Source organism: Mobula hypostoma, chromosome 6, assembly GCF_963921235.1.
Source record: "Mobula hypostoma chromosome 6, sMobHyp1.1, whole genome shotgun sequence".
NCBI classification, from domain to species: domain Eukaryota; kingdom Metazoa; phylum Chordata; class Chondrichthyes; order Myliobatiformes; family Myliobatidae; genus Mobula; species Mobula hypostoma.
In genome coordinates, this window is record NC_086102.1 from 114,333,895 (window position 1) to 114,361,248 (window position 27,354).

Sequence of the window (27,354 nt, forward strand, 5' to 3'; positions counted from 1 at the left end):
TGGATGAGGGCAGCATACTCGTGAAGGAAGGGAAACACCATTACTTAAAGAAGGAGGATAACTCTGATGTCCTGGGATGGAAAGCTGCATCTGGGATGGGAACATGCAGAGGAGGCAGAGAAACTGAGAAAAGGGAATAGCATTTTTACAGGAGACAAGGTGGGAAGAGGTATAGTCAAGATAACTGTGGGAATCAGTAGGTTTGTAAAAGATATCGGTTGACAGTTTGTCTCCAGAGATTGAAACAGAGAGATGAGAAAGGGGAAAGAGGTGTCAGAAATAGACTAAGTGAATTTAAGGACAGGGTGGAAATCAGAGGAAAGTTGATAAGATTGACGAGCTCTGTGTGGGTGCGTGAAGCAGCACCAATGCAGTTGTCAAAGTAGTGGAATATAACAGGTGAAGGCTTCAAACATGGACTGTTCTACAATATGTAGCCAACAAAGAGGTTGGTACAGCTGGGGCCCATGAGAGTGTCCACGGCTACCCTTCAAGTTTAGAGAAAGTCGCAGGAGCTGAAGGAAAAATTGTTCAGGGTGAGGATCAGTTCTGTCAGGTGGAGGAGGGTGGTTGTGGATGGGGAATTTTTTTTGGATTATGAGAACACTCAGTCCTCGTTTATTGTCATTTAGAAATGCATACATGCATTAAGAAATGATACAATGTTCCTCCGGAGTGATATCACAGAAAACAGGACAAACCAAAGACTGACACTGACAGAACCACATAATTATAACATATAGTTACAGCAGTGCAAAGCAATACCATAATTTGACAAAGAGCAGACCATGGGCATGGTAAAAAAAAGTCTCAAAGTCCTGATCGATTCCTGAGTCCCCGATAGCAGGCGGCAAAGTGAGAAACTCCTTGTCATAAACCTCCAGGCACCGACAACTGCCGATGCATTGGAAACACTCGACCACAGCCGAGACTGAGTCTGTCCGTCCAAAAACTTCGAGCCTCCGACCAGCCCCTCCAATACAGCCTCCCGAGTGCCATCCTCTGCCGAGCACCTTTGACCTCACCCCGGCCGCCGAAACAAGCAAAGCCAAGGATTTGGGGTCTTCTCCTCCAGAGATTCCGGACCACACAGTAGCAGCAGTAGTGAAGCGGGCATTTCAGAAGTTTCTCCAGGCGTTCTTCCGTACTCTCACGTCTGTCTCCATCAAATCAGAATTGTGCACGGTACCCTACTTGACAAATAACAGACATCACCACCAGAGTGGCCGTGCGCACTGCGTCGCGCTGCCATCTTCTCCTCCTCCCATTGTGTTGATTTGTTGGTTCTTTTGTCAAGAAAGAAGCAGAGAGCTTTGAGGCTGGGAATAGAAGTGTATAGGGACTGAACATCCATGGTGAAGATGAGGTGTTCGGGGCCAGGGAATTAAAATTATACTGAGGGTCTCCTCCTACTGGCATTGCATGGAGTAGACTTGTTTCTCAAACGGCTCCATTCTTTTTAAATTACTGAATCCAAATTGCTTAGAAAACTTAGTTTTGGAGTATTATGATGTTTTGTGCTAAAACTTCTAAAAAAGAAGAGGACCCTTCTGTGACTGTGGAAGCTATTGCGGAGTTAATTCGGAAAGCTCAGAGTGAAACGTCTGAACAACTTTCAGATGTATGTTTAAAAGTTACCACAGAGCTTAAACGAATAGAGATTCTGCTGCAGACTTTTCAAAAAGACTTTACAGGAACATACTACTCAGATTCAAGAACATGAAGATGCTTTAACCAGAATGGATACTAAGACGGATGAATTGGCAAAAGCTCAGAGATAAACAATCGAAAATCGTTGAATCTTTAAGACAAAAGATTGTCACTTTGGAAAATGGATCAAGAAGGAACAATATACAAATTTTGGGTCTTCCTGAGTTGGTCGAAGGCAAGCGAACTGCAGAACATTTTGCAAATCTTTTGGCTTATTTGTTTTCTGATGTTTTGGATATTCCACCAAGAATAGACCAGGCACACCGAGCTCCAGTGTTCCGACCCGCCTCTCAACAAAAACATCGACCTGTGATAATTGCTTTTCATGACTTCCAAACTATGTTTCTATAGTTCGCCAATCTCGTCGGTTAGGTATGATTAACTTTGAAGAACATAAGATAAGGCTGGTTGAAGATTATTCGCCTGAGGTATTAAATGAACATTTTAAGTATAAAAAGGTCATGGCGGAGTTATAAAACAAAGGCTATAAACCTTCACTGAATTACCCTGCTTGCCTCAGGATCATTTTGGAAAATGGATTCCCTAAGTGGTTTCGTTCGATTGAGGAAGTGCACGATTTTCTTCAGGCCAAATCAAGGCCAGAAGTCTAATTGTTTAATACTATATCATATAAATTATGCTTCCTTAGCTTGACTGATTCTTTGTTGTTGGAAGTTTGCAATCTAATGATTTAGCATGTCTTTTTTTTTGAACAATTCTCTCTTCTATTCTCGTATACTCTTATAATTAGTTTCTGTTCTTATAGTATTTTCTTTGCTGAATGAATTTTTTTCAACATGATGTTTTGAACTCTTTAGCTCTTTTGAATAATATTTAGTCTATCAACTCCAGAAGTTTAAATGTTTATTCCTGTTTCATAAAACCTTGTTCCCTCAGTTTGACTGATCAATTCGTTGCAATTTTGCAGTTTATTTGTTCATTACTTTTTTCTTTGAACAATTCTTTTTTTCGATATATTTTCATAAATAATTCTTCTTTTTCTTCTGGTTTTTTTATTTTTTTCTGTTTAGGAAATTAATAGACTTAACTTCAGTAAGTTTTCTTTGTAATTATTTTTTGCAAACATTATGTTTTGATCTTTTTTAGTTCTTTTGAAGATTATTTAGTCTAGGTTGAAATTCATTCTGTACTAATCTTTTCTTCTCTTGGAGCTTTGCCAGTAGGTTGTCAGGGGTGGGATTTATCAGAGAGCTTTCGCTCTCTCTTGGGTGATTTTATTCTTTGGGAGGGGGTGGATGGGAGTGGGCTGTTTTTTTTTCTTTTTCCTTTTTGTCAGCTGTTTGGTTATCCCTGCTTCATCTATTGCTTGGTTAAGTATTTTGAATTTTAAGGTTTGGATTTTTGGTATATTCCAGTGGTTTATATGTTTAACCTCTATTTTAAACATATCTAAATGGTATACAATTTTAATTTTCTTAGTTTAAACGTGAAAGGTTTAAACCTCCCTGTGAAACGCAATAAGATTTTTACCTATATTAAGAAATTGAATGTCTCAATTTTTTTTTACAAGAGACACATGTTCACAGATCTGACTGTGGGCGTTTGTTCAAATGTTGGAATGGTCTAGCTTTTCATTCTTTCTTCCAAGCCAAGGCCAGAGGTACTTCGATTTTGATTGACAATTCAGTTGTTTTTGTTCAACATGATGTAATGTCTGACCCCAATGGGCGGTTTGTTATAGTCTCAGGGAAATTAGATAACAAACTAATGGTTTTTGCTAATCTCTATGCTCCGAATATAGATGATCCCAGCTTTTTTGAATTTTTTTTTTCTTTTTTACCAAACTTAAATTTGTACTCTTTAATCTTGGAAGGGGATTTTAACTGCTGTCTTGACCCTGTTTTAGACCGTTCACCTTCAAAACGATTGACTATTAGTAGATCTGCCTCCTCTATCAGATCTTTTCTAATGAAATGTGACATTATTGATGTTTGGCATTTTTTTTTATACCCAACAAGTAGAGAATATTCCTTTTTCTCTCATGCTCAGGATTGATTTTTTTTGTCGATAGTCATTTGATACCCTCTGTTTGATCCTGTGATTATAAAGAAATTGCTGTTTCAGATCATGCTGCCATTTTTTTTATCTTTAAATCTTCTGGGTGTTTATCAATCAAACAGATTTTGGCGTTTTAATCCAATTTTACTATTGGATAAGGCTTTTTTACAATTTTTAGAGAGTCAAATTACTTTTCTCTTTGAAGAGAATATGCTAGATGGCACTTCAAGCCTTATTATTTGGGATGCTTTCAAGACTTATATTAGAGGCCAAATTATTTCCTATACAGCAAGTATTAAGAAAATAGCTAATAAGGAGAGGACTGACTTAGCCAATCAGCTAAAACATTTAGATCAAAAATATGTTTCTGATCCAGATCCTGTTTTATATAAATGATGTGTGGAAGTTAAAACTAAATATGATCTGTTCTTAACTTACCCTGTTAAGACTCGACTTTTAAAAGATAAAAGTCAATTTTATGTTCATGGTGATAAAACGGGCAAACTTTTGACTAATCAACTTAAAACTTTAACAAACAAACATCAAATTAAGGAAATCTCCAAAGAGAATAGTGATAAAACTTCTGATCAATTAGAAATAAACAATACTTTTAGAGAATTTTACTCTAAACTGTATAATTTCGATTCCTCTAAAGCCAATTTTGCTATGAATAATTTTCTAGATCATTTAAGCATTCCCTCATTTTCTGAGATTAATCGAAAATGGTTAGATCAACCTTTTTCTTCTGAGGAAATTGCCCGGGTTGTCCATTCTCTGAGTTTGGGGAAGGCTTCCGGTCCTGACGGATTTTCTGGAGAGTTCTACAAGGCTTTTGCTCCTTTGTTTGTTTCTCACTTACTTTCTGTCCTTTCTGACTCTTTTAAATTAGGTAGGTTGCCACAATCTTTTTATGACGCCTCTATTTCACTTATTCTCAAAAAGAATAAAGATCCAACTGATTGCTCTTCCTACAGACCTATTTCTTTACTTAATGTTGACGCTAAAATTTTATCTAAACTTTTGTCTCATAGGATGGAAAACATTCTGCCTTCTGTCATCTCTGATGACCAGACCGGATTTATTAAAAATCGTTATTCTCATTTTATCATTCGTCGTTTACTGAGTGATATTTATTCTCCCTCTAAAGAAACTTCAGAATGTGTGATTTCTTTGGATGCTGAGAAAGCCTTTGACCAGGTTGAATAGAATTATTTATTTAAAATATTAGAAAAATTTAAATTTGGGTCAATGGATTAAATTACTTCATTCATCTCCCACTGCACAGGTTCTTACTAACTCTCAGAGTTCTAAACCATTTAACCTCCAACGTGGAACCAGACAAGAATGTCCTTTGAGTCCTTTGCTTCTTGATTTGGCTGTACAGCCACTAGCCATCGTGTTTCATGAATCCATTGACATCTCGGGTATTTTAAGGAGGGGTATCACTCATACGGTGTCGCTTTATGCTGATGATCTTTTACTCTACATCTCTAATGTGGAGTCCTCTCTACCCTCAATACTCTCTTTACTTTCTGAATTTAGTCAGTTCTCAGGATATAAACTTAATCTTCATGAGAATGAAAATTTTCCTTTAAATAATTTGATATCAGTCAACTCTGACCTTCCTTTTAAAATTGTAAGAAATCAATTTACTTATTTGGGTATAACAATTACTAGGAACTATAAATTTCTTTTTACAGAAAACTTTATCACTCTTTTGGAATATGTTAAGAAGGTACTATCAAATTGGTCTCCCCTTTCTTTATCGCTGATTGGATGTATTAATTCTATTGAAATGAATATTTAGCCTAAATTTTTATACTTATTTCAAGCCCTACCTGTTTTTATTCCTAAATCCTTTCTTGACTCTTTAGATTCGATTATATCTTCTTACTTATGGAAGAATAAAACCCCTCGATTAAACAAAGTTCATCTTCAGAAAACTAAAAAAAATGGGGGATTAGCCCTACCCAATTTAGGTTTTACTACTGGGCAGTCAATATACGATACCTTGTGTTTGGTTATACTACATTAATCGTGAAGACTGTCCGGTTTGGGTTTCTTCAGAAGTTAATTCTGTTAATAAATTTTCTATTATTTCTCTTCTTGGTTCTTCAATTCCTCTATCCTTAAGTAATTTAACTGATAATTATGTAGTTAAACATTCTTTGAGGATTTGGTTACAATTTAGAAAATTCTTTAGGTTATTTAGTTTGTCACTCTCTAGTCCCATTTTTTCTGATTTTTTTTTAAACGTTCTTTGACTGATATAGTAAAGAGTGGAATAGACTAGGTATTAAATGTTTTCATTGTTGTTTGTTGGAGATGGTCTTTCCTCATTTGATCAACTATCTATTAAATATAATCTTCATAAAGCTCACTTTTTTAGATATTTACAAATTAGAGACTTCTTGCGTTCTCAACTTCATATATTTCCTAAATGTCCAGATAAGAATTTAATTATACAATTTTTACTTTGAAACCTTTTCATAATGGATCTTTCTAATATTTGTAGTATGTTGTTGGCAGTGAGAAACATTCCGCTGGACAAAATTAAAACCTCTGGGAACAAGACCTACAGATTTCAATTGATGAGAATACTTGGAATGAAACTTTTAAACTTGTTCACACTTCTTCATTAAGTGTGTGTCACCCTCTTTTACAATTTAAAGTGGTTCATAGAGCCTATATGACTAAAGATAAGCTCTCTCATTTTTACTCAGATTTTTCTCCATACTGTAATAGGTGTAATGTTGAAGAGGCCTCTCTAATTCATATGTTTTGGTCCTGTCCGCAGCTTGATAAATTTTGGAAAGAAGTATTTCAAACTTTCTCAGAGCTTTTAAAGTAAACTTTAAACCCAATCCTCTGACTGCCTTGTTTGGCATTGTTGGAGGAAATTATTTTACTCTTAAGCTGAATGATTTGCATATTTTGGCTTTTATTTCTCTTTTAGCCAGAAGAGTTTTGTTGCTTAAATGAAAAGATGCCACTCCGTCTACTCATGCCCATTGGCTGATTGATGTTATGTCATGTTTAAATCTAGACAAGAGTAGGTGTTTTATTTCTATACCTAGACAAGATTTTTTCACATTATGGGGACCTTTTTTGGAACTACTTTCACAATTTTCGACTTGTTCAGCAATGATGATGGCTATTACATGTTTGAATTTATAACTATGTGACAGATTTTTTTTCTTTTCTTTTAACCAAACAGCTGTTTTTTTTCTCTTTTTTTTGTTTTGTTATGGGGTATTGATTTTGCTTTAGATTAGAATAAACTATTCCTTTTCAATATTATGGTTAATTTACTATACATAGTTATGTGGCATTTCAATCTTGTTTCTGTTTCCATAATATCATAATGTATTTTGTATTCATCTATGCAAGTAATTGATAAAAATATTGAAAAAGAAATTATACTGAGGAGATCGAGAGCATGATAGGTATTGCAGATGTAAGTAGGAAGGGACTGAACCAAGGGGGATAGAATGAAATCGAGATATGAGGACACGAGTTCAATGGGGCAGGAGCAGGCAGAGACAATAAGCCTACCCAGACAGTCTGCTTTGTGGATCTTGAGTAGGAGGTAGAAGCAGGCAGTGCAGGGTAAGGGAACTATGAGTTTGGTGGTAGTGGATGGGAGTTCTCCAGAGTGACAGAGGTCAGTGATGGTGTTGGAGACAGTTTTCTGATGGTCTGGTGTGGGATCCAATTCGTGGGGTAGGTATGAAGAGGTGTCTCAGAGTTGCCACCTAGCCTCAGCAAGATAGAGGTCAGACTGCTTCATTGAGCATCTCCGCACCATCTGCCACAAGTGGGGCTTCCTGATGGCCAAATATTTTAATTCCCATTCCAACATGGCGATCCATGACCTTCCCTTGTGTCAAGATGAGGCCACCCCACAGTGGAGGAGCAACACCTTATATTCCATCTGGGTACCCTTCAAACTGATGGCATGAATATCCATTTCTTCTTCCGGTAAAAAAAAATTCTCCCCTCTCCTCCTCTATTCCCCAATCTGACCTTTCATCTCTTCTCACCTGGAGTATTGTGTGCAGTTTTGGTCCCCTAATCTGAGGAAAGACATTCTTGCCATAGAGGGAGTACAAAGAAGGTTCACCAGATTGATTCCTGGGATGGCAGGACTTTCATATGAAGGAAGACTGGACCAACTAGGCTTATACTTGCTGGAATTTAGAAGATTGAGGGGGGGATCTGATTGAAATGTATACAATTCTAAAGGGATTGGACAGGCTAGATGCAGGAAGATTGTTCCTGATGTTGGGGAAGTCCAGAACGAGGGGTCACAGTTTGAGGATAAAGGACAGAGATGAGGAAAAACTTCTTCACACAGAGAGTGGTGAATCTGTGGAATTCTCTGCCACAGGAAACAGTTGAGGCCAGTTCATTAGCTATACTTAAGAGGGAGTTAGATACGGCCCTTGTGGCTAAAGGGATCAGGGGGTATGGAGAGAAGGCAGGTACAGGGTTCTGAGTTGGATGATCAGCTATGATCATACTGAATGGCGGTGCAGGCTCAAAGGGCCGAATGGCCTACTCCTGCACCTATTTTCTATGTTTTTTCTATGTTTTTCATTACTTCCCCCTGGGTTCTCTCCTCCTTCCCTTTCTCCGATGGCCCACTTTCCTTTCCTATCAGATTCCTCCTTCTCCAGCTTTTGACCTGACTTTACCTATCATCTTTGAGCTAGCCTCCCCCTACCTTTTCATTCCAGCTTCCTCCTCTTTCTTTCTCAGTTCTGAAGAAGGGTCTCAGCCCAAAACGTCAATTGTTTATTCATTTTTATGGATGCTGCCTGACCTGCTGAATTCCTCCAGCATTTTGTGTGTGTGTTGCTTGTAAATCTTCTTTCAAAGTTCAAAGTATATTTTATTATCAAAGTACATATATGGCACCATGTACAACTTGCAAGATTCATATTTTGTGGACATACTGAGCAAATCTATAGAATAGTAACTGTAACAGGATCAATGCAAGATCAGCTAGAGAGCAGAAGACAACAATCTATGCAAATACAAATATAAATAAATAGCAATAAATAATGAGAATATGACAATGAGATAAAGAGTCCTTAAAATGAGATTATTGGTTGTGGGAACATTTCAATGATGGGGCATGTGAGAGTAGTTATTGCCTTTTATTCAAGAGGCTGGTGGTTGTGGGGTAGTAAGTTTCTTGAACTTGGTTGTGTGAATCCTGAGGCTCATGTACCTTCTACTTGATGGCAGCAACAAGAAGAGAGCATGAGCTGGGTGATGAGGCTCTCTGATGATGGATGCTGCTTTCCTTCAACAGTATTTCACATGGATGTGCTCAATAGTTGGGAGGGCTTTACCCGTAACGCACTGGGCTGAATCCATTACCTTTTGCAGGATTTTCTGTTCAAGGGCATTGGTGTTTCCATACCAGGCTGTGATGCAGCCAGTCAATGCTCTCTTCAGTGCACATCTATAGAAATTTGTCAACATTTTAGATATCGTGCCAAATCTCAGCAATTGCTAAGGAGATAAAGGCGCTGTCATGTTTTCTTCATAATTGACAGGTCTGATGAAACAGTAACACCGAGGAATTTTAAATTTCTAACCATCTCCATCCTGATCCTCTGATGAGGACTGGCTCATGGACCTCTGGTTTACCTCTCCTGAAGTCTATAATCAGTTCCTTGGTCCTGCTGAGTTGAGTGAGAGGTTGTTGTGACGACACCACTCAGTCAGATCTTCAACCTCCCTCCTGTAGGCTGATTCATCACCAACTTTGATCGGCCCACAACAGTGGTGTCATTGGCAAACAACTATGGCATTAAAACTGTGCTAAGCCACACAGTCATAGATGTAAAGCGAGTAAACTGGGGGCTAAGCACACAGCCGTGTGGTGCACTTGTGCTGATGGAGATCATGGAGAAGATTATGTTGCTGATCCAAACTGACTGGGGTTTACACATGAGGAAAACCAGGATCCAATTGCACAGTGAGGTATTGAGGCCAAGATCTTAGCACTTATTGATTAGTTTGAGGGGATCATGTTATTGAATGTTGAGCTGTCGTTGATAAAGAGCATCCTGATGTATGCATCTTTGCTGTCCAAATGTTCCAGGGATGAGTGAAGACCCAATGGATGGCATCCGCTGTGGACCTGTTGCTCCGGTAGGCAAAATGGAGTAGATCCAAGCCGCTTCTCAAGCAGAAGGTGATATGTTTCAACATCCTCCCAAAGCACTTCATCACTGTGGACGTAAGTGCGACTGTGCAATAGTCATTGAAGCAGCTCACCGTGTTCTTCTTGGGCAACAGTATAATTGAAGCCTGCTTAAAGCAGGTGGGTACCACACACTGCCAAAACAAGAGGTTAAAGACCTCAGTGAATCCAGCAGCCAGCTTGTCTTTAGCATGTGACTAGGAACTCTGTCCTGTTTGGATGCTTTCCATGGATTCACTGTCCTGAAGGCAGCCCGGATGTTAGCTTCTGAGACTGAGGTCATAGGATCATCAAGGGATGTCGGAGGGGGGGTGTGGTTCACGATGGTTCCTCCATGGTCTGATGGTCAAAGTGAGCATAGCAGGCATCGAGCTCATCTGGAAGCGAAGTCCTGCTGTCTCCCATGCTGCTTGATTTAATTTTGTAGATGGTGATAGCATTCAAGCCCTGCCACAGCTGCCGAGCATGCCTCTCCAATTTAATGAGATCCTTGGGCCACCAGAACTGTACACAGTACTCCAGATATGGTCTTACCAATGTCATGTACAGCTGTGACATGATATCCCGACTCTGTCTAATGAGGGAAGTGTGCCAAGTAACTTCTTCTGTCTACGTGTGCCATCACTTTCAAGGAACTATGTACCTGTACCTTTCTGTTCTACAACAGTCCCAAAGACCTTTTCACTTACTATGTAAGGCACCAGCACAGAAACTTTACTAAGTCCTGCTCTGCTTTGTCTTACCAAAATGCAATATTCATAGAACACAAAACATGGAACAGTACAAGGAACAGGCCTTGCTGCCCTCAATTGCTGTGCCAAATTAAATTAAGTCACTTCTGCCTGCCCATGATCCATATTCCTCCTTTCCCTGCACGTTTATGTGCCCCGGTAAAGGTCTCTAACATGTCTGCCTCCACTACCAGTCATGGCAGTGTACTCAAGGCTCATTTCCTTTACACTTCCCCCTCTCACATTGAAGTCATGCCTTCTAGTATTCAACATTTTAGAAACATAGAACAAAGAACAGAGGGCAGTACAGCACAGAAACATATCCTTGGTCCCACAGTGCTGTGCCAAACTAATTAAACTATTCATTGAACACCTAACTAAACTAATCTCTTCTGCCTACTAATGTCCATATCACTCCCATGTCTGCACATTCATCGGACTATCTAAAAGCCTCTTAAACACCTCTATCAGTTGATTCTATCACCTTCCTTGGCAGTGTAGACCAGGCACCTACATCTGTGTGTAGAAAAACCTGCTCTACACATTTGATTGTACTACCCCTCTCACCTTAGATACCTGCCTTCTGGTATTAGGCATGTTGATCCTGGCATAGAGAAACCAGCAGTCCATCTATGCTTGTAAACTTCTATCAGGTCTCCCATCAGCTTCCACGGCTCCGGGGAAAATAACCCAAGTTTGTCCAACCTTTCCATATAACACATATCCTTCAATCCAGGCAGCATCCTTCTGCAACTTCGTTAAAGGCTGAGACCCTTCCCAAAACATTACTGTTTATTCCTTTCCACAGACGCTGCCTGACCTGCTGAGTTCCTCCAGTATTTTATCTGTATTGCATCCTTTCTATAATGGGGCAACCAGAACTGAATGCAATACTCCAGATGCAGCCTAACCGAAGATTTATCAAAGCTGCAGCATTGTGTAATAATGATGCCGCTAAATCGTGCTTCTTCACGTTCATCCTCAGTAACAGCTTAACTTCTACCTTTGATGTCTCCCCTTTTCCTTTACAGGGTGGATGGAGTTCTGTTGAAGACCCTGACCTGGAGTTACACACAGACTGTGTTTCCTTACAGTGGTGGGACCTGCTCTCGGGGGCTCATCACTGACCACTTTTCAATATCCCAGGGACACGGCCCAGAGGATGAGCGCACCTTCGGGGTTCAAAGTTTTTGCGGCCCTGTGGACGAGCTGATTCTAAGCCGGTGCCACCGACTGAAGCATCGCGAGAGAAAATGGAACATCGGAAAGAGCAGGTCGGCATGTCAGATACACACACGCGCACACACATGCACACACACAATTGTTGCGGTTCCGTGAGTCGCAGAACTCAAGGGAAAAAAAAGCGATGCGGCAGACTTTCAACAGTGTGAATCAGCGAGTTGTTTTGTTATGTCTCCCCTCTTGCTGTGAAAGTGACACCTCTCTTTCCCTTTATTAGTGGGTGGGGGTGGGAGAGGGTCATTGATTTGCTGCTGCTTGTGTATAGGGGGAATGGTTGGGGCTTTGGGATTCTAATGTTTTTTCTGGCATTCATTCTTTGGGGCACTCCTGTTTTCGCGATGTCTGTGAAGAAACAGAATTTTGGATGTGCAGTGTTTACATTTCTCTGATATTAAATGGAACTATTGAACTATTGAATCTGATCTCAGTGCTGTGACAAGTTAAAGGAAGCCTGCCACATCTCCTTTCCATCCTCTCAAACTTGGCAGCCACAGTCAGAGAGCCAAGATTCCCCTGCACATCAGTATTGTTAAGGGGTATGTTATTAACTGTGTAATGTCTGTAACCTCCCAAGGTGAAACATCTCATTCTTGCCTGGATTAAACACCATCTGCCATTTCTCCTCTCATAACCACAATTGATTTATATCCCACTGTGTCTTTAGGCAATATTCTACACTAATCACAATTCCACCTGTTAATGTATTCATTGTCAGCAAAATTACTAACTGTCCACATTTTCATCCAAGTCATTTATATCTACTCTACATCACAGGCTGCAGAGGTCCTGGTACAGATCCCTCTGAAACACCACTAGTCACAGATCTCCAGCCAGAATAAGTCCCATGGACCATTACCCTCTGTCTTCCACGGGCAAGCCAATTTTGTATCCAAATTGCCAATTCAGTGTGCGTCCCATGCATCTTAATCTTGCGGATAAGCCTCCCATGAGGGACGTGTCAAATGCCTTACCAAAATCCTGTACTGTAAAATGTTGTGCTAACCACTACACTACTGAGCCACCACACAAGTACGCATTTGCGAATACCAACACAAAGTGCACATTTAGGATCTCATCCACATCCTCTGCCTTTAAGTACATGTTCCATCTTTTATCCTTGTACAGTCCTATGACCTCCAGCTAAAGTTTTAAATAGCTGCAGCATGACTTCCTTACTCCACGTGGTAGGTAGTGTCCACTGCCCTATCCACATCGAGCAGCTTTGTCACCTCTGGATTGCTGCCTATGCCACGTGCCAGTGAGGGTAAGAATAGGATGACTGGTCTGAGGGCAGGGGTTCAGGTTTCTAGATCATGGGGATCTCTTCTGGGCAAAATCCAATATGACCTATACAAAAGGGAAGGATTACACCTAAACCTGATGAGGACCAATATCCTTGCAGGCAACTTTGCTAGAGCTATTGGGGAGGGTTTAAACTAATTTGGCAGGGGATGGGACCCAGAGTGATAGGGCTGAGGATGTGACAGCTGGTATAAAAGCAGAGGGAGTGTGTAGAGAGAGACTGAGAAAGGACCACAGTTGATAGGGCAAAATTGCAGTCAGTGGAGTAAGTTGAATTGTGTCTTTAAATTAAATAGTTGGGGGGGATTTTTCAACAGTTTGGAAAAGTGAGGATAAATTAAAAGGGAAGGAGAATGCAGGAAAAATTATGGAAGTCTCTAGAATAAATAAAAATACAAAATGTTCAGAAAGGGATAAGAATTTAACTTGCAGTAACATGGAGGCAAAACTGCAAAGGGTGATGAATACAAGACTGAAGGTGTTATATTTGAATGCAGGATACCGAATAACATGGATGATCTTGCAGTGCAGTTAGAAATTAACATGTATGATGTGGTGGGCACCACTAAGTCACAGCTGAACGAAAATCACAGTTGGGAGATTAACATCCAAGGATACACATTGTATTGAAAAGACAGGCAGGTAGGCAGAGAGGGTGGCTTGGTTTTGTTGGTAAAAAATGAAATCAAGTCTTCAGAAAGAGGTGACAGGATTTGAAGATGTAGAATCCTTGTGGATAGAGCTAAGAAACTGCAAGGGTGAAAAGACCCTGATGGGAGTTATATACAGGCTTCCAAATAGTAGCCAGGATATGAGGTACAAATTACAACAGGAGATAGAAAAGGCATGTAAAAAGGGAAATTTTATGATGATTATGGAATTTTTCAATATACTGGTAGACTGTAAAAAAAATAGGATTATCCTGGATCCCAACAAAAGGAATTTGCAGAATGCCCGTGAGACAACATTTTAGGGCCTGTGGTTGAGCCTACTAGGGAAAAGGCAATTCTGGATTATGTATTGTGCAATGAACCAGATTTGATTAGGGAGCCTCAGAAGGCTGTGATCATAATATGATAGAACTTACCCTGCAGTTTGAGGGTGGAGAAGCTAAAATTAGATGTACCAGTATTACAGTTGAATAAAGAGAACTACAGAGACATACGAGAGGAGCTGGAGCTGGACAAAGCTGAATGGACGTGGACACCGCTAGGGATGATGGCAGAACGGCAATGGCTGGAGTTTCTTGGAGCAGTTCAGAAAACACAGGATAGGTTCATCCTAAAGATGAAGTATTGTAAAGGGAGATAAGGCAACCATGATGACAAGGTAAGGTAAAGACAACATAAAAGGAAAAGAGAGGGTATACAATATAGCAAGACTTAGTGAGAAGCTAAAGGTTCAGAACCTCTAAAAACCAACTGAAGGCAACTAAGAAGCAATAAGGAGAGAAAATATGAAGGCAAGTTAGCCAATACCATAAAGAGGATAAGAAAAGATTTTTCAGATACAAAAGGAGTAAAAGAGGCAAAACAATAATGAACTCATGAAAAATTATGCTGAAGAGGTAGTAATGGGGGCAAAGAACTGGTGGATGAACTCAATAAGTATCTTGCATCAGTCTTCACTGAGGTATACCAGAAAGTGAGTGTAGTTGCTATTACTAGGGAGAAGGTACTTGGTAAGCTGAAAGATCTGAAGGTAAATAAGTCACCCGGATGAGATGGTCTACACCCCAGGGTTCCGAAAGACGTGACTGAAGAGATTGAGGAGGCATTAGTAGTGATCTTTCAAGAATCACTAGATTCTGGAATGGTTCCAGAGGACTGGAAAGTTGCAAATATTAGTCCACCCTTCAAGAAGGAAGGGAGGACAGTTAGCATAACTTCAGTGGTTGAGAAGAAGTTGGAGTACATGAGGTTTCATGGTACTTGGAGACATATGCTAAAATAGGCCAAAGCTGACATGGTTTCCTTAAGGAGGAACCTTGCTTGGCAAATCTGTTGGAATTCTGTGAGGAAACAACAGGCAGGACAGATAAAGGAGAGGCAGTTAACTTGAATTTTCAGAAGGCCTTTGACAAGGTGCTACAAGAATAGGGACCACGGTTTTACAGGAAAAATATTAGCATGGATAGAGGATTGCCTGACTGGCAGGAGGCAAAGAGTGACATGAGAGGGGACTTTTGTGAAAGTCTGCTGGTGACTATTGGTATTCCACTGGTTTCATTGTTGGGACTGCTTCTTTTTACGTTATATATCAATGATTTGGTTGATGGAAGTGATAGCTCTGTGGCCAAGTATGCAGACATTACAGAGATAGGTGAGAGGCAGGTAGTGTTGAGGAAGCAGAGAGTCTTCAGAAAGACTTAGACAGGTTAAGGGAATGGGCAAAGATGTAGCTAATAGAATATAGTGTAGGAAATTGTATGGTCATGCACCTTGGTAAAAGGAATAAAGATGAAGTCTATTTCCTAAACTGGGAGAAACTTCAGAAATCAGAAGAGTAATTGGACTTGGCAGTCCTCATGCAGGATTCACTTAATGAAAGGAATGATAGGGTTAATGTACGAAGAGTATTTGATGGTTTTGGACCTGGACTCACTGGAGTTTAGAAGAATGAAGGGGCATCTCATTGAGACCTATTGAATATTGAAAGACCTAGTTACAGTGGACATGGAGGGAACATTTCCTATTGTGGAGGAGTTTAGGACCAGAGGACGCAGCCTCAGAATATAAGGACATCCCTTTAGAACAGAAATGAGAAGGAACTTCTTTAGCCAGAGTGTGGTGAACCTGTGGAATTCATTGTGACTGATGGCTCTGGAGGCCAATTAATTGGGTATACTTAAAGAGGGGATTGATAGGTTCTTTATTAGCAAGTCACAGGGAGAAGGCAGGAGAATAGTGTTAAGACAAACAATAAATCAGCCATGATGGAATGGCAGAACAGTCTCAATGAGCCAAATGACCTAATTCAACTATTTTGTTTTATGGGCTAATGTTCTAAAAGTCCCAAACTACCCAGTCTCTACTTCCCTCAAACTCTCATGAGCTGTCATGATAAAAGCCTTGTAAATCTTTTTGTCACCCTTTCCAGTTTAGTGACATCCTTCTCAGAACTGTTGGCAGAACGCCAAGTGTGGTCTTGCCAACATCTTGTACTGCTGTAGCATACTGTTCATCCTGCTCATGGATTTAAGGAGAAATAATTAATGCCAGAAATGGTATATACTCAAGCAATGAGTAGCACTACAACAGTCCTAAACTGTGCTTTTTGAGTAAAAATCAAGTTGGTGCTGGATCCCAAGAGAAGGAATTTATTGAATGCCTATGAGATGGGTTTTGAAAGCAGCTCATGGTTGAGCCCACTTGGGGTTCAGCAATTCTGGGTTGGGTATTGAGTAATGAAATGGATTTGATTAGGGAGGTTAAAGTAAAGGAACCCTGAGAAGGCTGTGATCATAATATGATAGAATTCACCCTGTAGGTTGAGAGGGAGTAGCTAAAGTGAAATGTATCAGTATTACAGTAAAGAAATTTCAGAGGCATGAGAGAGGAGTGGACCAAAGTTGATTGGAAGGGGCACTAGTAGGGATGACAGCAAAGCAGCAATGGCTGGAAGTTCAAAGAGTAATTTGGAAGGCAAGGGTAGATACATCCCAAAGAAGAAGTATTCTAAAGCCAGAACGATGCGACCGTGGTTGACAAGGGAAGTCAAAGCCAACATAAAAGCAAAAGAGAAGGCAACAAATAGTGGGAAGTTAGAGGATTGAGAACCTTTTAAAAACCAACAAGAGATAGCTAAAATAGTCATAAGGAGGGAAAAGATAAAATATGAAGGAAAGCAAGCCAATAATGTCAAAGATATATGAGTACTTGGATATACATGACCTAATTAAGGATAGTCAACATGGCTTTGTGGTTGGTAGGTTGGGTCTAACCAACCTTATAAAGTTTTTTGAGGAAGTTGCCAGGAAAGTTGACGAAGGCAAGGCAGTGGATGTTTTTACAAGGCACTTGACAAAATCCTGCATGGGAGGTTGGTCAAGAAGGTTCAATTGGTCGGCATTCAAGATGAGGTAGTAAATTGGATTAGACATTGGCTTTGTGGGAGAAGCCAGAGAGTGGTAGTAGATGGTTACCCCTTTGGAGGCTGTGGCTACTGGAGTGCTGCAGGGATCTATGCTGGGTTCATTGTGATTTGTCATCCATATCAGTGATCTGGATGATAATGTGTTAACTGGATCAGCAAATTTGCCGATGACACAAAAAATGGGGTGCGTTGAACAGCAAGGAAGACGATAAGAGCTTACAGCGGGATGTGGATCAGCTGGAAAAATAGGCTGCAAATGGCAGACGGAATTTAATGCTGACAAGTGTGAGGTGTTGAACTTCAGCTGGACCAACCAGGGTGGGTCTTACACAGTGAATGATAGGACACTGAGGAGTGCTGTACAAAAAAGGGATCTGAAAGTACAGGATTCACAATTCATCGTAAGTGGTGTTACAGGTAGATAGGGTTGTAAGGAAAGCTTTTGGCACATTGGCCTTCGTAAATCAAAATATTCAGTACAGAAGAAGGGATGTTGTGTTGAAGTTTTATAAGACATTGGTGAAGCCTAATTTGGAGTATTGTGTGTAGTTTCAGTAACCTACCTGCAAGAAGGATGTAAATAAGGTTAAAAGAGTACAGAGAAAATTTATAAAGATGTTGCCGGGACAGGAGGACCTGAGTTGTAAGGAAAGATTGAATAAGTTAGGGCATTATTCCTTGGAATGTAGAAGACTGAGAGGAGATTTGATAGAGGTATACAAAATTATGTGAGGTATAGATAGGGTAAATGCAAATGTGCTTTTTCCACTGAGGTTTGGTAGGAGTACAGCTAGAGGTCATGGGTTAAGGGTGAAAGGTGAAAAGTTTAAGGGAAACAGGAAGGGAAACTTCTTCACTCAGAGGGTTGAGAGAGTATAGAACAAGCTACCAGCATAAGTGGTGCATGCCAGCTCGATTTCACCGTTTAAGAGAAGGTTGGACTATGTGGGCTGAAGGGCCTGTTTCTGTGCTGTACTTTTCCATGTCTCTATGTTAGAGTCAATTGTTAAGGATGAGGTTTCGGAGTACTTGGTAAAGTAGGTCAAAGTCTGCATGGTTTTTTTAAGAAGGAAAATCTTGCCTGACAAATCTGATGGAATTCCTTGAGGAAATAGTAAGCCAGATGGACAAAGCTGAATGCTGTGAACTTGGATTTTCAGAAGGCCTTTGTCAAGGTACTGCACATGAGGCTGCTTGACAAGATAAGACCCCTTGGTATTACAGGGAAGATAGTAGCATGGAAGAGGATTGGCTGATTGACAAAAGCAATGAGAGAAGATAAAGGGGGCCTTATCTGATTGGCTGCTGTTGATTAGTGCCTTTCTACAGTGGTCAGTGTAGGGACCACTTCTTTTTATATTGCATTTTAATGATTTGGATGATGGAATTGATGCCTTTGTGCAATTTTTGCAGACAATATGAAGATATATAGAAGGGCAGGTAGGGTTGAGGAAGCAGGGAGGCTGAGAAGTACTTAAACAGGTTTGTAGAATGGACAAAGAAGTGGCAGATGGAATACAGTGTGAGGAAGTGAACCATCATGCACTTTGGTAGAAGGAATAAAAGCGTAGACTATTCTCTAAATGGTGAGAAAATTCAAAAAAAAAACAAGGTGCAGAGACTCTTGGGAGTCTGTGTGCAGAATTTCCTAAAGGTTAATTTGTAGGTTGAGTTGGTGGTGAGGAAGGCGATTGCAATTTTAACACTCATTTCGAGAGGACTAAAATATAAAAGCAAGGATGTAATGTTGAGGCTTTTTCAGGCACTGGTGAAGCCTCACTTGGAGTACTGTGAACATTTTGGGCCCTTTGTCTAAGAAATTGACGTTGGAGAGGATTCAAAGGAAGTTTATGAAAATGTATCTGGGAATGAAGGCTCTGTGCCTGTAGTCATTGAAATTTAGAAGAAAGATCTCATTGAAACTTATCGAATGTTGAAAAGTGTAGATAGGGTAGATGTGAAGAGGACGTTTCCTACAGTGGATGAGAGCAGTACCAGAGAACACAACCTCAGAATAGAGGAACATCCATTCAGAATGCAGATGAGTAGGAATTTCTTTAGACAGAGGGTGGCGAATCTGTGGTATTCATTGCTCCAGGCAGCTCCAGAGGCCAGGTTATTGGGTGTATTTAAGGTGGAGGTTGATAGGTTCATGATTACCCAGGGTGTGAAAGGTTATGGGAAGAATGCAGGAGAAAAGGATTAGGAGGAAAATGGATCAGTCATTATCAAAAGGCAGAGTAGACTCGATGGGCTAATTATGCTCTCTTTTTTATGGTCTTATAGTCTAAAGAAGGGATATTATACTTACAAAAACAACTCAGGATAAATATCAGGAAGGAACCGAGAAAACCCATCGTGACCTCTTCGAGTCAAGCAGTCTCTGTTTTTCTGTTACAATGTTTGGCAGGAGAAACTTCCTTTGATATCTGCAAAGGAGAAAGTTACAGATCAGCTCTGAGTTGTTTTGAGAGCTGATTGATGCTTCATTTTCTTGTAGCCAGACAAAAACAGGAAGCAACGTACAGCTAACACAAGGACATGCATCATCTCTCTGGCCCTGCCTCCCACTTATACCCTCCAGTGTTTCAGACTTTGAAATGCTTACATTCCCTATATTCTCTCTTCAGGACCTCATTCCTTTTCCTACTTATGTTATTGCTATGAATGTCTACCATGACTTCTGGCTGCTCATTCTACCCCACAAGAATGCTGTGGACCCGTTCCAAGGTATTCCTGACCCCGGCACCAGGGAGGCAACATACCATCTGGGAGTCTTTTTGACATCCATAGAATCTCCTGTCTGTTCCCCTAACTAGTGAATACCCTATCTCCACTGCTCTCCTCTTCTCCCCCCACCTTCTCTCTGAGGCACTGGGCCAGAATCATGCCAGAGACCTGGTTGCTACAACTTTCCCCTGGTAGTTCACCCCCCCTCAACAATATCCAAAGTGGTATACTTGCTATCGAGGGGAATGGCCACAAGGGCAATCTTCACTATCTGCCTATTCCCTTTCCCTCTTTTGACAGTTACCCAGCCACCTGTCTCCTGAACATAAGTGTGACCACCTCCCTGTAACTCATATCTATGAACTGGTCATTTTCCCGCATTAGCAGTGGGTCATCCAACTCCAGCTCAGTTCCCTAATGTGGCCTGTAGGGAGCTGCACCCATATGCATGTCTCACAAATGTAGCATTCAGAGACACTAGATGTCTCCCAGATCTCCCGCAACTTACATGAGAAGCAGACCACTTCCCTGGGATCCATTCTCACTCCTCTAGCCAGGAACTAAGAAATAAAGGAAAAGAAACTTGTCAGACACCTCACCGCAGCTTCCACCTCTTCTCACCCAAGTCCTCTTTAGCCAAAGCCTCAGTTCCCCACTCTAACACTGCCCCTCTCCAACAATGGGTGCTCTGTTTAAACATAACTTCTTTATATTGGCCCTTGCCAAATTCTTCTCTTCTCTCCTTTCTTCTCTTCTCTCCTGCCATCAGGAAGAAGGTACAGGAGTCTCAGGACCCACACCACCAGGTTCAGGAACAGTTACCACCTCTCAACCATCAGGTTCTTCAACCAGAGAGATAACTTCACTTGCCCCATCAGTGAGCTGTTCCCATAACCTATGGACTCACTTCTGTGGACTCTTCATCGCTTGTTCTCGATATTTATTGCCTTTTTTTTGTATTTGCACAGTTTGTTGTCTTTTGCACATTGGTTGTTTGTCAATGCTGTTGATTATTTTGTTTTTCTTGATTTTCTGTAAATCCCTGCAAGAAAATGAATCTCGGGGTTGTATGTGATTACATATATGGCACTTCGATAATAAAACTGCGTTGAACTTTGAACTGCCTGATAACCCAAAATGTCTCAGCCTCAGCAGAAAGTCCTTAGAGACCCCACTTGCTTTTTAAATCTGCTTTCTCTAGTTTGCACATACATTTCTTACAAACTAGAAAAACATACCAGTGAGCAACAGACACACAAGTTGCTCACCGCAGAAAGAAGGCTCCAGATATGATCCTGAGAAGTGGGCTCTATGTCTTTATCTCTGTAACTCTGCCCCACCTTTTGGTAGAACCAAGTGCCCTATGGAAAATCCTGGCAACTTTGGACAGTTTCTCACCCTCTGCATGCCACCTTGGCCTAACAGAGGAGCACTTTTAGTGATAGACTAAGACAACTGCACTGCTCTAAAGAATGCCAAATGAGTCATTCTTACCCTTGGAATTTAAACTCTATAATGAGTCAACTTATAGCTGGGGAGGGGATGACCCCCTCCTGTTAGACTGTTTGAGGCATCTTTTTTTAAATTCTTTCTTACTTCTTTTCTAATATTTGTATATCTGTACACTTGTAATGCTACTGTGATGCTGTAATTTCCTTTGGAATCAATAATATCCATCTATTTATCTATTTAGCTTCTAATAGCTATATGATTGACAATCTGCTGAGTACTCATGTTGTCCAGAAGCTTGTCACACTCAATGAGCATAGGAAGAGCTAAACAAATTTTTTATTAACGGATTTGACAATAAAGCCTCTTGAGCTTCGCCCAACCATCTGTGACATTCCTGCTATGTCTCAGCATATAAGGCGAGGCGCCATCACCTATGTTAAAGACGTTGAAAAGAAAATCATTTCGCTAGAGATTTATTACACTGATCAGCCAAAACAACATAAATCCTCAGCATGTTCTCATGGTGACAAGGCAGATTGTTGAACATGACAGAGTTTCCCCACAGACCTCAGTACAGTAAGAGGTGGCAACTAGAGAGGAAGGGGATTCACCTCCCTCCCCACCATGCTGTGAGGACATGCTTGTGCTGTTCTTCACAGACCGGGGAGCTGGGCCAACATGAAGAGCTGCAATGTGTTTGCTGCTGTTGCATTCAGAGCACTGGAGTACAGCATTGCAGAACCTCACTCAGTGGCCAGTTGAAAACAGCAGTGGAAGCATAAGGAGTGGCTTTTAAGGAAGGCCCTTTGCACTTCCAGAGGTTTCTCCCTGAAGCCTCTACACCTCCAGAGGAGGTGTGGTTTCCACTGTAGGGGGAAATACTTGTTAGGATCTTCTGATGTTTTAGAATCATCCTTTTGGACAGCGTTGTCCACCTCAGTTTTGTGAACCATGACGGGGCCGCTAACAGGTTTCTGTGATGCTGAGCTGAGACAGAGGTGGTCACCATAAAGCTGCGATCGTTCCTCATTTTGGCTTCATCCACGATGGAACTACGAAAGAAGGAGAAGGCTGGGAAGCTGACTCCATTTTCCACTTTGTATCTGGCTCCCTGTGACATCAATTTCTCCCATAGACTAAAGGGGAGTTTCTCCAAGATGGGACTAATTCCTCGTGCAGTTTCAAGGCGAGACAAGCCTTCAGCTTTGGCTACCTGCAACTCCAAAAGCAGGTCTCCCAGCTCTCGCAGACGTTGGGATTCCCAGCTAGAAACCTTGGGGAAGGACTTGAGTCTGTTGAAGAGAGCAGTCTCTATTGCCTCTGTGGATCTGTAGCACTCTTCCAGTCTTTGCCAGACTGAACTGAGAGCAGCGCTGGGGTGTCTGATGTGAACTGACCTTAACCTTCTTGCTTGCTCAGCAGACCTGGATCCAAGCCACCTTACCAGCAGGTCGAGTTCTTCACTCATCTTGTGATTAAGGTCTTCAGTGGCATTGGAGAATGTGGACTTCCAAGCCCAGTAATTTTCTGGCTTATCATCAAATTTGCTGAGTCCAGCAGTCCACAGGTTACAAGGGGCTAGGAACCTCGCAAGATCTGACACATTGTGATTAGGCTGGGGTTCACTGGGGGTGTGGTGAACTTCACCGGAAGGCTGAGTAGTGTCATCACCTGTGTTATGCTTGGAGTCTTCTACTACATGGCTGCATGTCTCCTTCATATCGATGGGCGAGTGAGTGGCTAGTCATTGAACTTTTTGAGATATCCGCCTGTTTCGGTGTAAGTACAAGCATGTGAGGGAGGCAGTCTCCGTTCTGTCCCATTTGGGTAAAGGGTGTCGAGTTGTGAGGTGTTATCTTGAGAAAGAGGAGCCCCCCCTTTAAGTCTTGACTGCCTTCAGTGTCTGCTGGTGGGAGGGTACGAGCATAAGCAGACTGTTCTTGAACATACTTCCTAGTCCTCTCAGCTGACTGAAATGGTGAGTTTTGATCTCACATCATTGGCAGCTAGCTGCTCCATGCCCAACTCAAAGACTCTGAGCTTGGCTAAAGCCATCTCTGCCTCTTTTCACACTGCCGTGCCTCTAATGTGGTTTCCAGGCAGGTCTTCTCTACTTTTACATCAATTTGTCCTTTTGAAAATGATGCCCTGAATAACTCTGCCTTGGCCCTTGCACGGGCTTCCAATGCTGCCACGCTTGCTGCTGATCCACTAGACTGTCTCAATAATCTCGATGAATTTACCAAACACACTGGTAACACACTGGTTTTGAGGCTTCTCTTCCAAATTGCTGACATTTTAACTTTATGCCTTGTGGGAGATTGCAGAATCAGTAACTATCCACCGCGGATGGAATCATCATTGAGAGTGTCTTTTTACTATTCTACCCTCGCTCAGGAGTTTCCCCTTTTTCTTAAGCTAGACAGACAGATAAACTTCAGTCTTGCACAGTTGTAGTTTGAAGGGAGGTTTATTATTCACCACGCTTTCAGGAGCTGATGTACTTCTCAGCATTCTCACGAAAGGTAGATTCAAACATTGATTGAAATTCCTTCGACTTCTAACAAGTGCCTCTAACTAATAGCCACTAAATGAAATGTACGAATGATATAAAATGGTCAACCAGAAGACGAAACCTCATTGTTTAACAATGTGATCATGAGTAATCACAACAGCTGTGAACCTACAATCAAGCAATGAGATCCAGTAACTAGAAATAAAATAACAAACCACATAACAACCTCACTATTCTGCTTGTGTTCTATCCATCTAGATATGGAATTTTTAATGTCTGTACTGCACTGCTGCCACAAAACAACAAATTATTACAAATTATTATCACAACCTCGTCAGTGATAACAAACCTGATTCCTGTTTACCATCCATATAGGACACATAGAAGACGCACATATAAACACACAGAAACATACACACACAGGTACAGGCACAGAACCAGACACATAAGCACAGACACACACAAATGCAAAGATACACATAACACACACACATGCACGCACACACAAACATACACATGCAAACACAAATGACACACACACACATGCAAACACACACTTTCTTACAAACACATACACACACACACACAAAATGCACATACAGCACACACTCTCGCAAGCATATACACATGCAAACACACACATTCTAGCAAACTCACTATCACACACGCTCTTGCAATACACACACATACAAGCACATTGGCACACACAAGCACACACATTTGCATATATGCAAAAACATACATGCACGCAAGGAAAGACACAAAAAATGATTAGACACACAAACACGAACAACCACACATATGCAGTATGCACATGCAAACACACAAACGCACATAGATACACAGATTCACACACATGATGCACATGCACACATAAACACACAAAAATGCACAGATACACAAGCAGACATGCACTAACACACACAAATACAAACACAAAATATAGACGTGTATGCACATACAAACACACACAAAACACAGACACTAACACAAATGTGTGAATAGTCACACAGATGCACACTCAAACCAACACACATATAAATACAAACACATACATGCGCAATACACAGTAGATACAACACACAAATGCACATACCTACAAACACGACATACATAAACAAACACACACACACACACACAAATCCATGTACAGGTACACAAATGCGTACATAGACACAAACACAAATGCACACCCAAACATACATAATTTCATACACACAAACACATACCAGCACACGTGGACACACACACGCAAACACACTGAATGCACACAGATTCACACACAAGCATATACATGCACACATACACAAACAGACACACTCACAACTGTACATAAACACACAGTCAAATACATTAAGTAGACACACAAATGCATACATACAGCACACAAAAACATATAAAACAGTTAAATGCACACACATGCACAAAACATACAACTCACACAAATGCACACAGAAACATTCATACACACACACCCACATGAATATACATGCACTCTCTTACCGAACAATTAATGCTGTATTTTGTTTTGAAGACAAACACTTTGAGTCCCATGCACCTGGATAAATAATCATACCTGTTCTGAAGCAGAAGGGTATGTTGACTGTTTATTCCATTCCTCAGTCAGGTTACATCTCAGCTGACTGCATGAAGATTGCGGTAGTTCTGGAGTATTTACAGACTGTGGAGATGTGGACTCTGCGTGAGTAACAGTGACAGGAACTCCACACCCACTGAACTGTCAGTCTCGTCTCTCCCGATCACAATTCATATTTTGTTTTGCTGATTTGATGATTGATTCCAACCAGTTGCTGTTCTGTTGAGGTATTCTGGACGCCACGTTTAAAAATAAAACAGTAAAGCATACCATGCCCAGCAGTGAGCAAGCTGAGCCTCCAGTATCCATTTCGCTGGAACGGTGCCAGAGTCAGTTTTGGTTTTGAATCTGGGGGTGGCACAAACTTAGTTTTGGCCAGGACGTCAGCTCCAAAGGGCAGAGGGTGATTTATGTGAAATGTGTTTCTTCAGACCATCAGAACTCCTTACCTGTTAGCTTTGAACAGGGAACACGGAGAGCACTGTAGCATAAAGTTGTTACAGCATTAGCTGTAAGACTGGGGTTCGATTCCCCCCGGTGCCTGTGAGGAGTTTGTACATTCTCCCTGTGATCATGTGGGTTTCCTCTGCATTCTCCTGTTTCCTGCCACATACCAAAGACATACGATTATGGTTGGTGAGTCGTAGATGCGCTATGTTGGCACCAGAAACGTAGAAACACTTGTGGGCCATCTAGCACAATCCTTGCTGGTTTGATTTGACACAACTGACGCATTTCACTGTAACTTTTGATGTACGTGTGACAAATGAAGCTAATCTTTATCATTAGAACATAAAACAGTACAGCACAGTACAGGCCCTTTGGCCCACAATGTTGAGCCAACCTTTTAACCTGCTCTAAGATCAATCTAACCCTTCCTTTCCACATAGCCCTCCATTTTTTCCTTTCATCTATGTGCAGGATTTTTTCTGCATCTAGACACACCCCCACCCCTTATCAGTTATCCACCTTCCCTTTTAAAGATGCAATGGGCCTTCCTGATGCCATTCCAGATCCAGCCTGCGAAAGCCCATGGGAGGATCGTCAGTCTCAGGTTAGAGACAGCCTGAGACAGTATATCCCACCAACAGATGCTGGCACCCTGGCCAATGTAGTCCCCTTCCTTGCAATGTCAAACTTCCTACCTCAAGGAAGCAGCTGTGGACCTAACGAAATGTCGTCAGTGTCAGCCATGGGGCCCCGTAGGGCAGGAGTACATAAAAACATAAGAAATAGGAGCAGGAGTAGGCCACCTGGTCCGTCAAGCCTGCTCCACCATTCAATAAGATCATGACTGGTCTAGCCATAGACTCATCTCCACCTACCTGCCTTTTCCCCATAATCTTTAATTCCCCTCCTATACATAAATCTATCCAACCTTGTCTTAAATATACTTACTGAAGTAGCCTCCACTGCTTCAGGCCTGGCCCACATTTGGTTATGGTTGGAAGAGCCCAGCCAGCAACCTCTCTCTGTTCTCCACCATCTCCAACTGCATGATCGGCACTGTGGAGGGACGGTGGCTACGGTAGCCAGGCCTGACACCTTCCAGTCATTGCAAGCACTTTCTTCTTCTCACCCACTGGCTCAGACTCCGGGCTCTCACAGTGGCCACTGACGCACCCCTTTCTCCAACTTCTCACCAAACCCCTGAACAAGCTTCCACACGTGCACTGCTGAAGGTGTCCTGACTGGTTGCATCATGGTCTGGTACAGCAATTCAAATGTGCAGGAATGTAAG

General features: G+C 41.4%; 1 protein-coding gene across 2 annotated transcripts in view; it reads right to left on the minus strand.

Moving 5' to 3' along the window:
• Positions 1–25,845, minus strand: part of LOC134347626 (ecto-ADP-ribosyltransferase 5-like) — a 32,224-nt gene extending 6,379 nt beyond the window's left edge. The window contains exons 1-3 of one of the 2 annotated variants that reach the window (XM_063049994.1): positions 25,593–25,845; positions 20,558–20,609; positions 19,631–19,748 (exon numbers count right to left, since the gene is read on the minus strand). In XM_063049994.1, the coding sequence (XP_062906064.1) occupies positions 19,631–19,676 (46 nt within the window). In that variant the 5' untranslated portion in view covers positions 19,677–19,748; positions 20,558–20,609; positions 25,593–25,845. The remainder of the gene's footprint in view (positions 1–19,630; positions 19,749–20,557; positions 20,610–25,592) is intronic. The other variant, XM_063049995.1, reaches the window with a different exon arrangement.
• Positions 25,846–27,354: the final 1,509 nt, after the last annotated feature.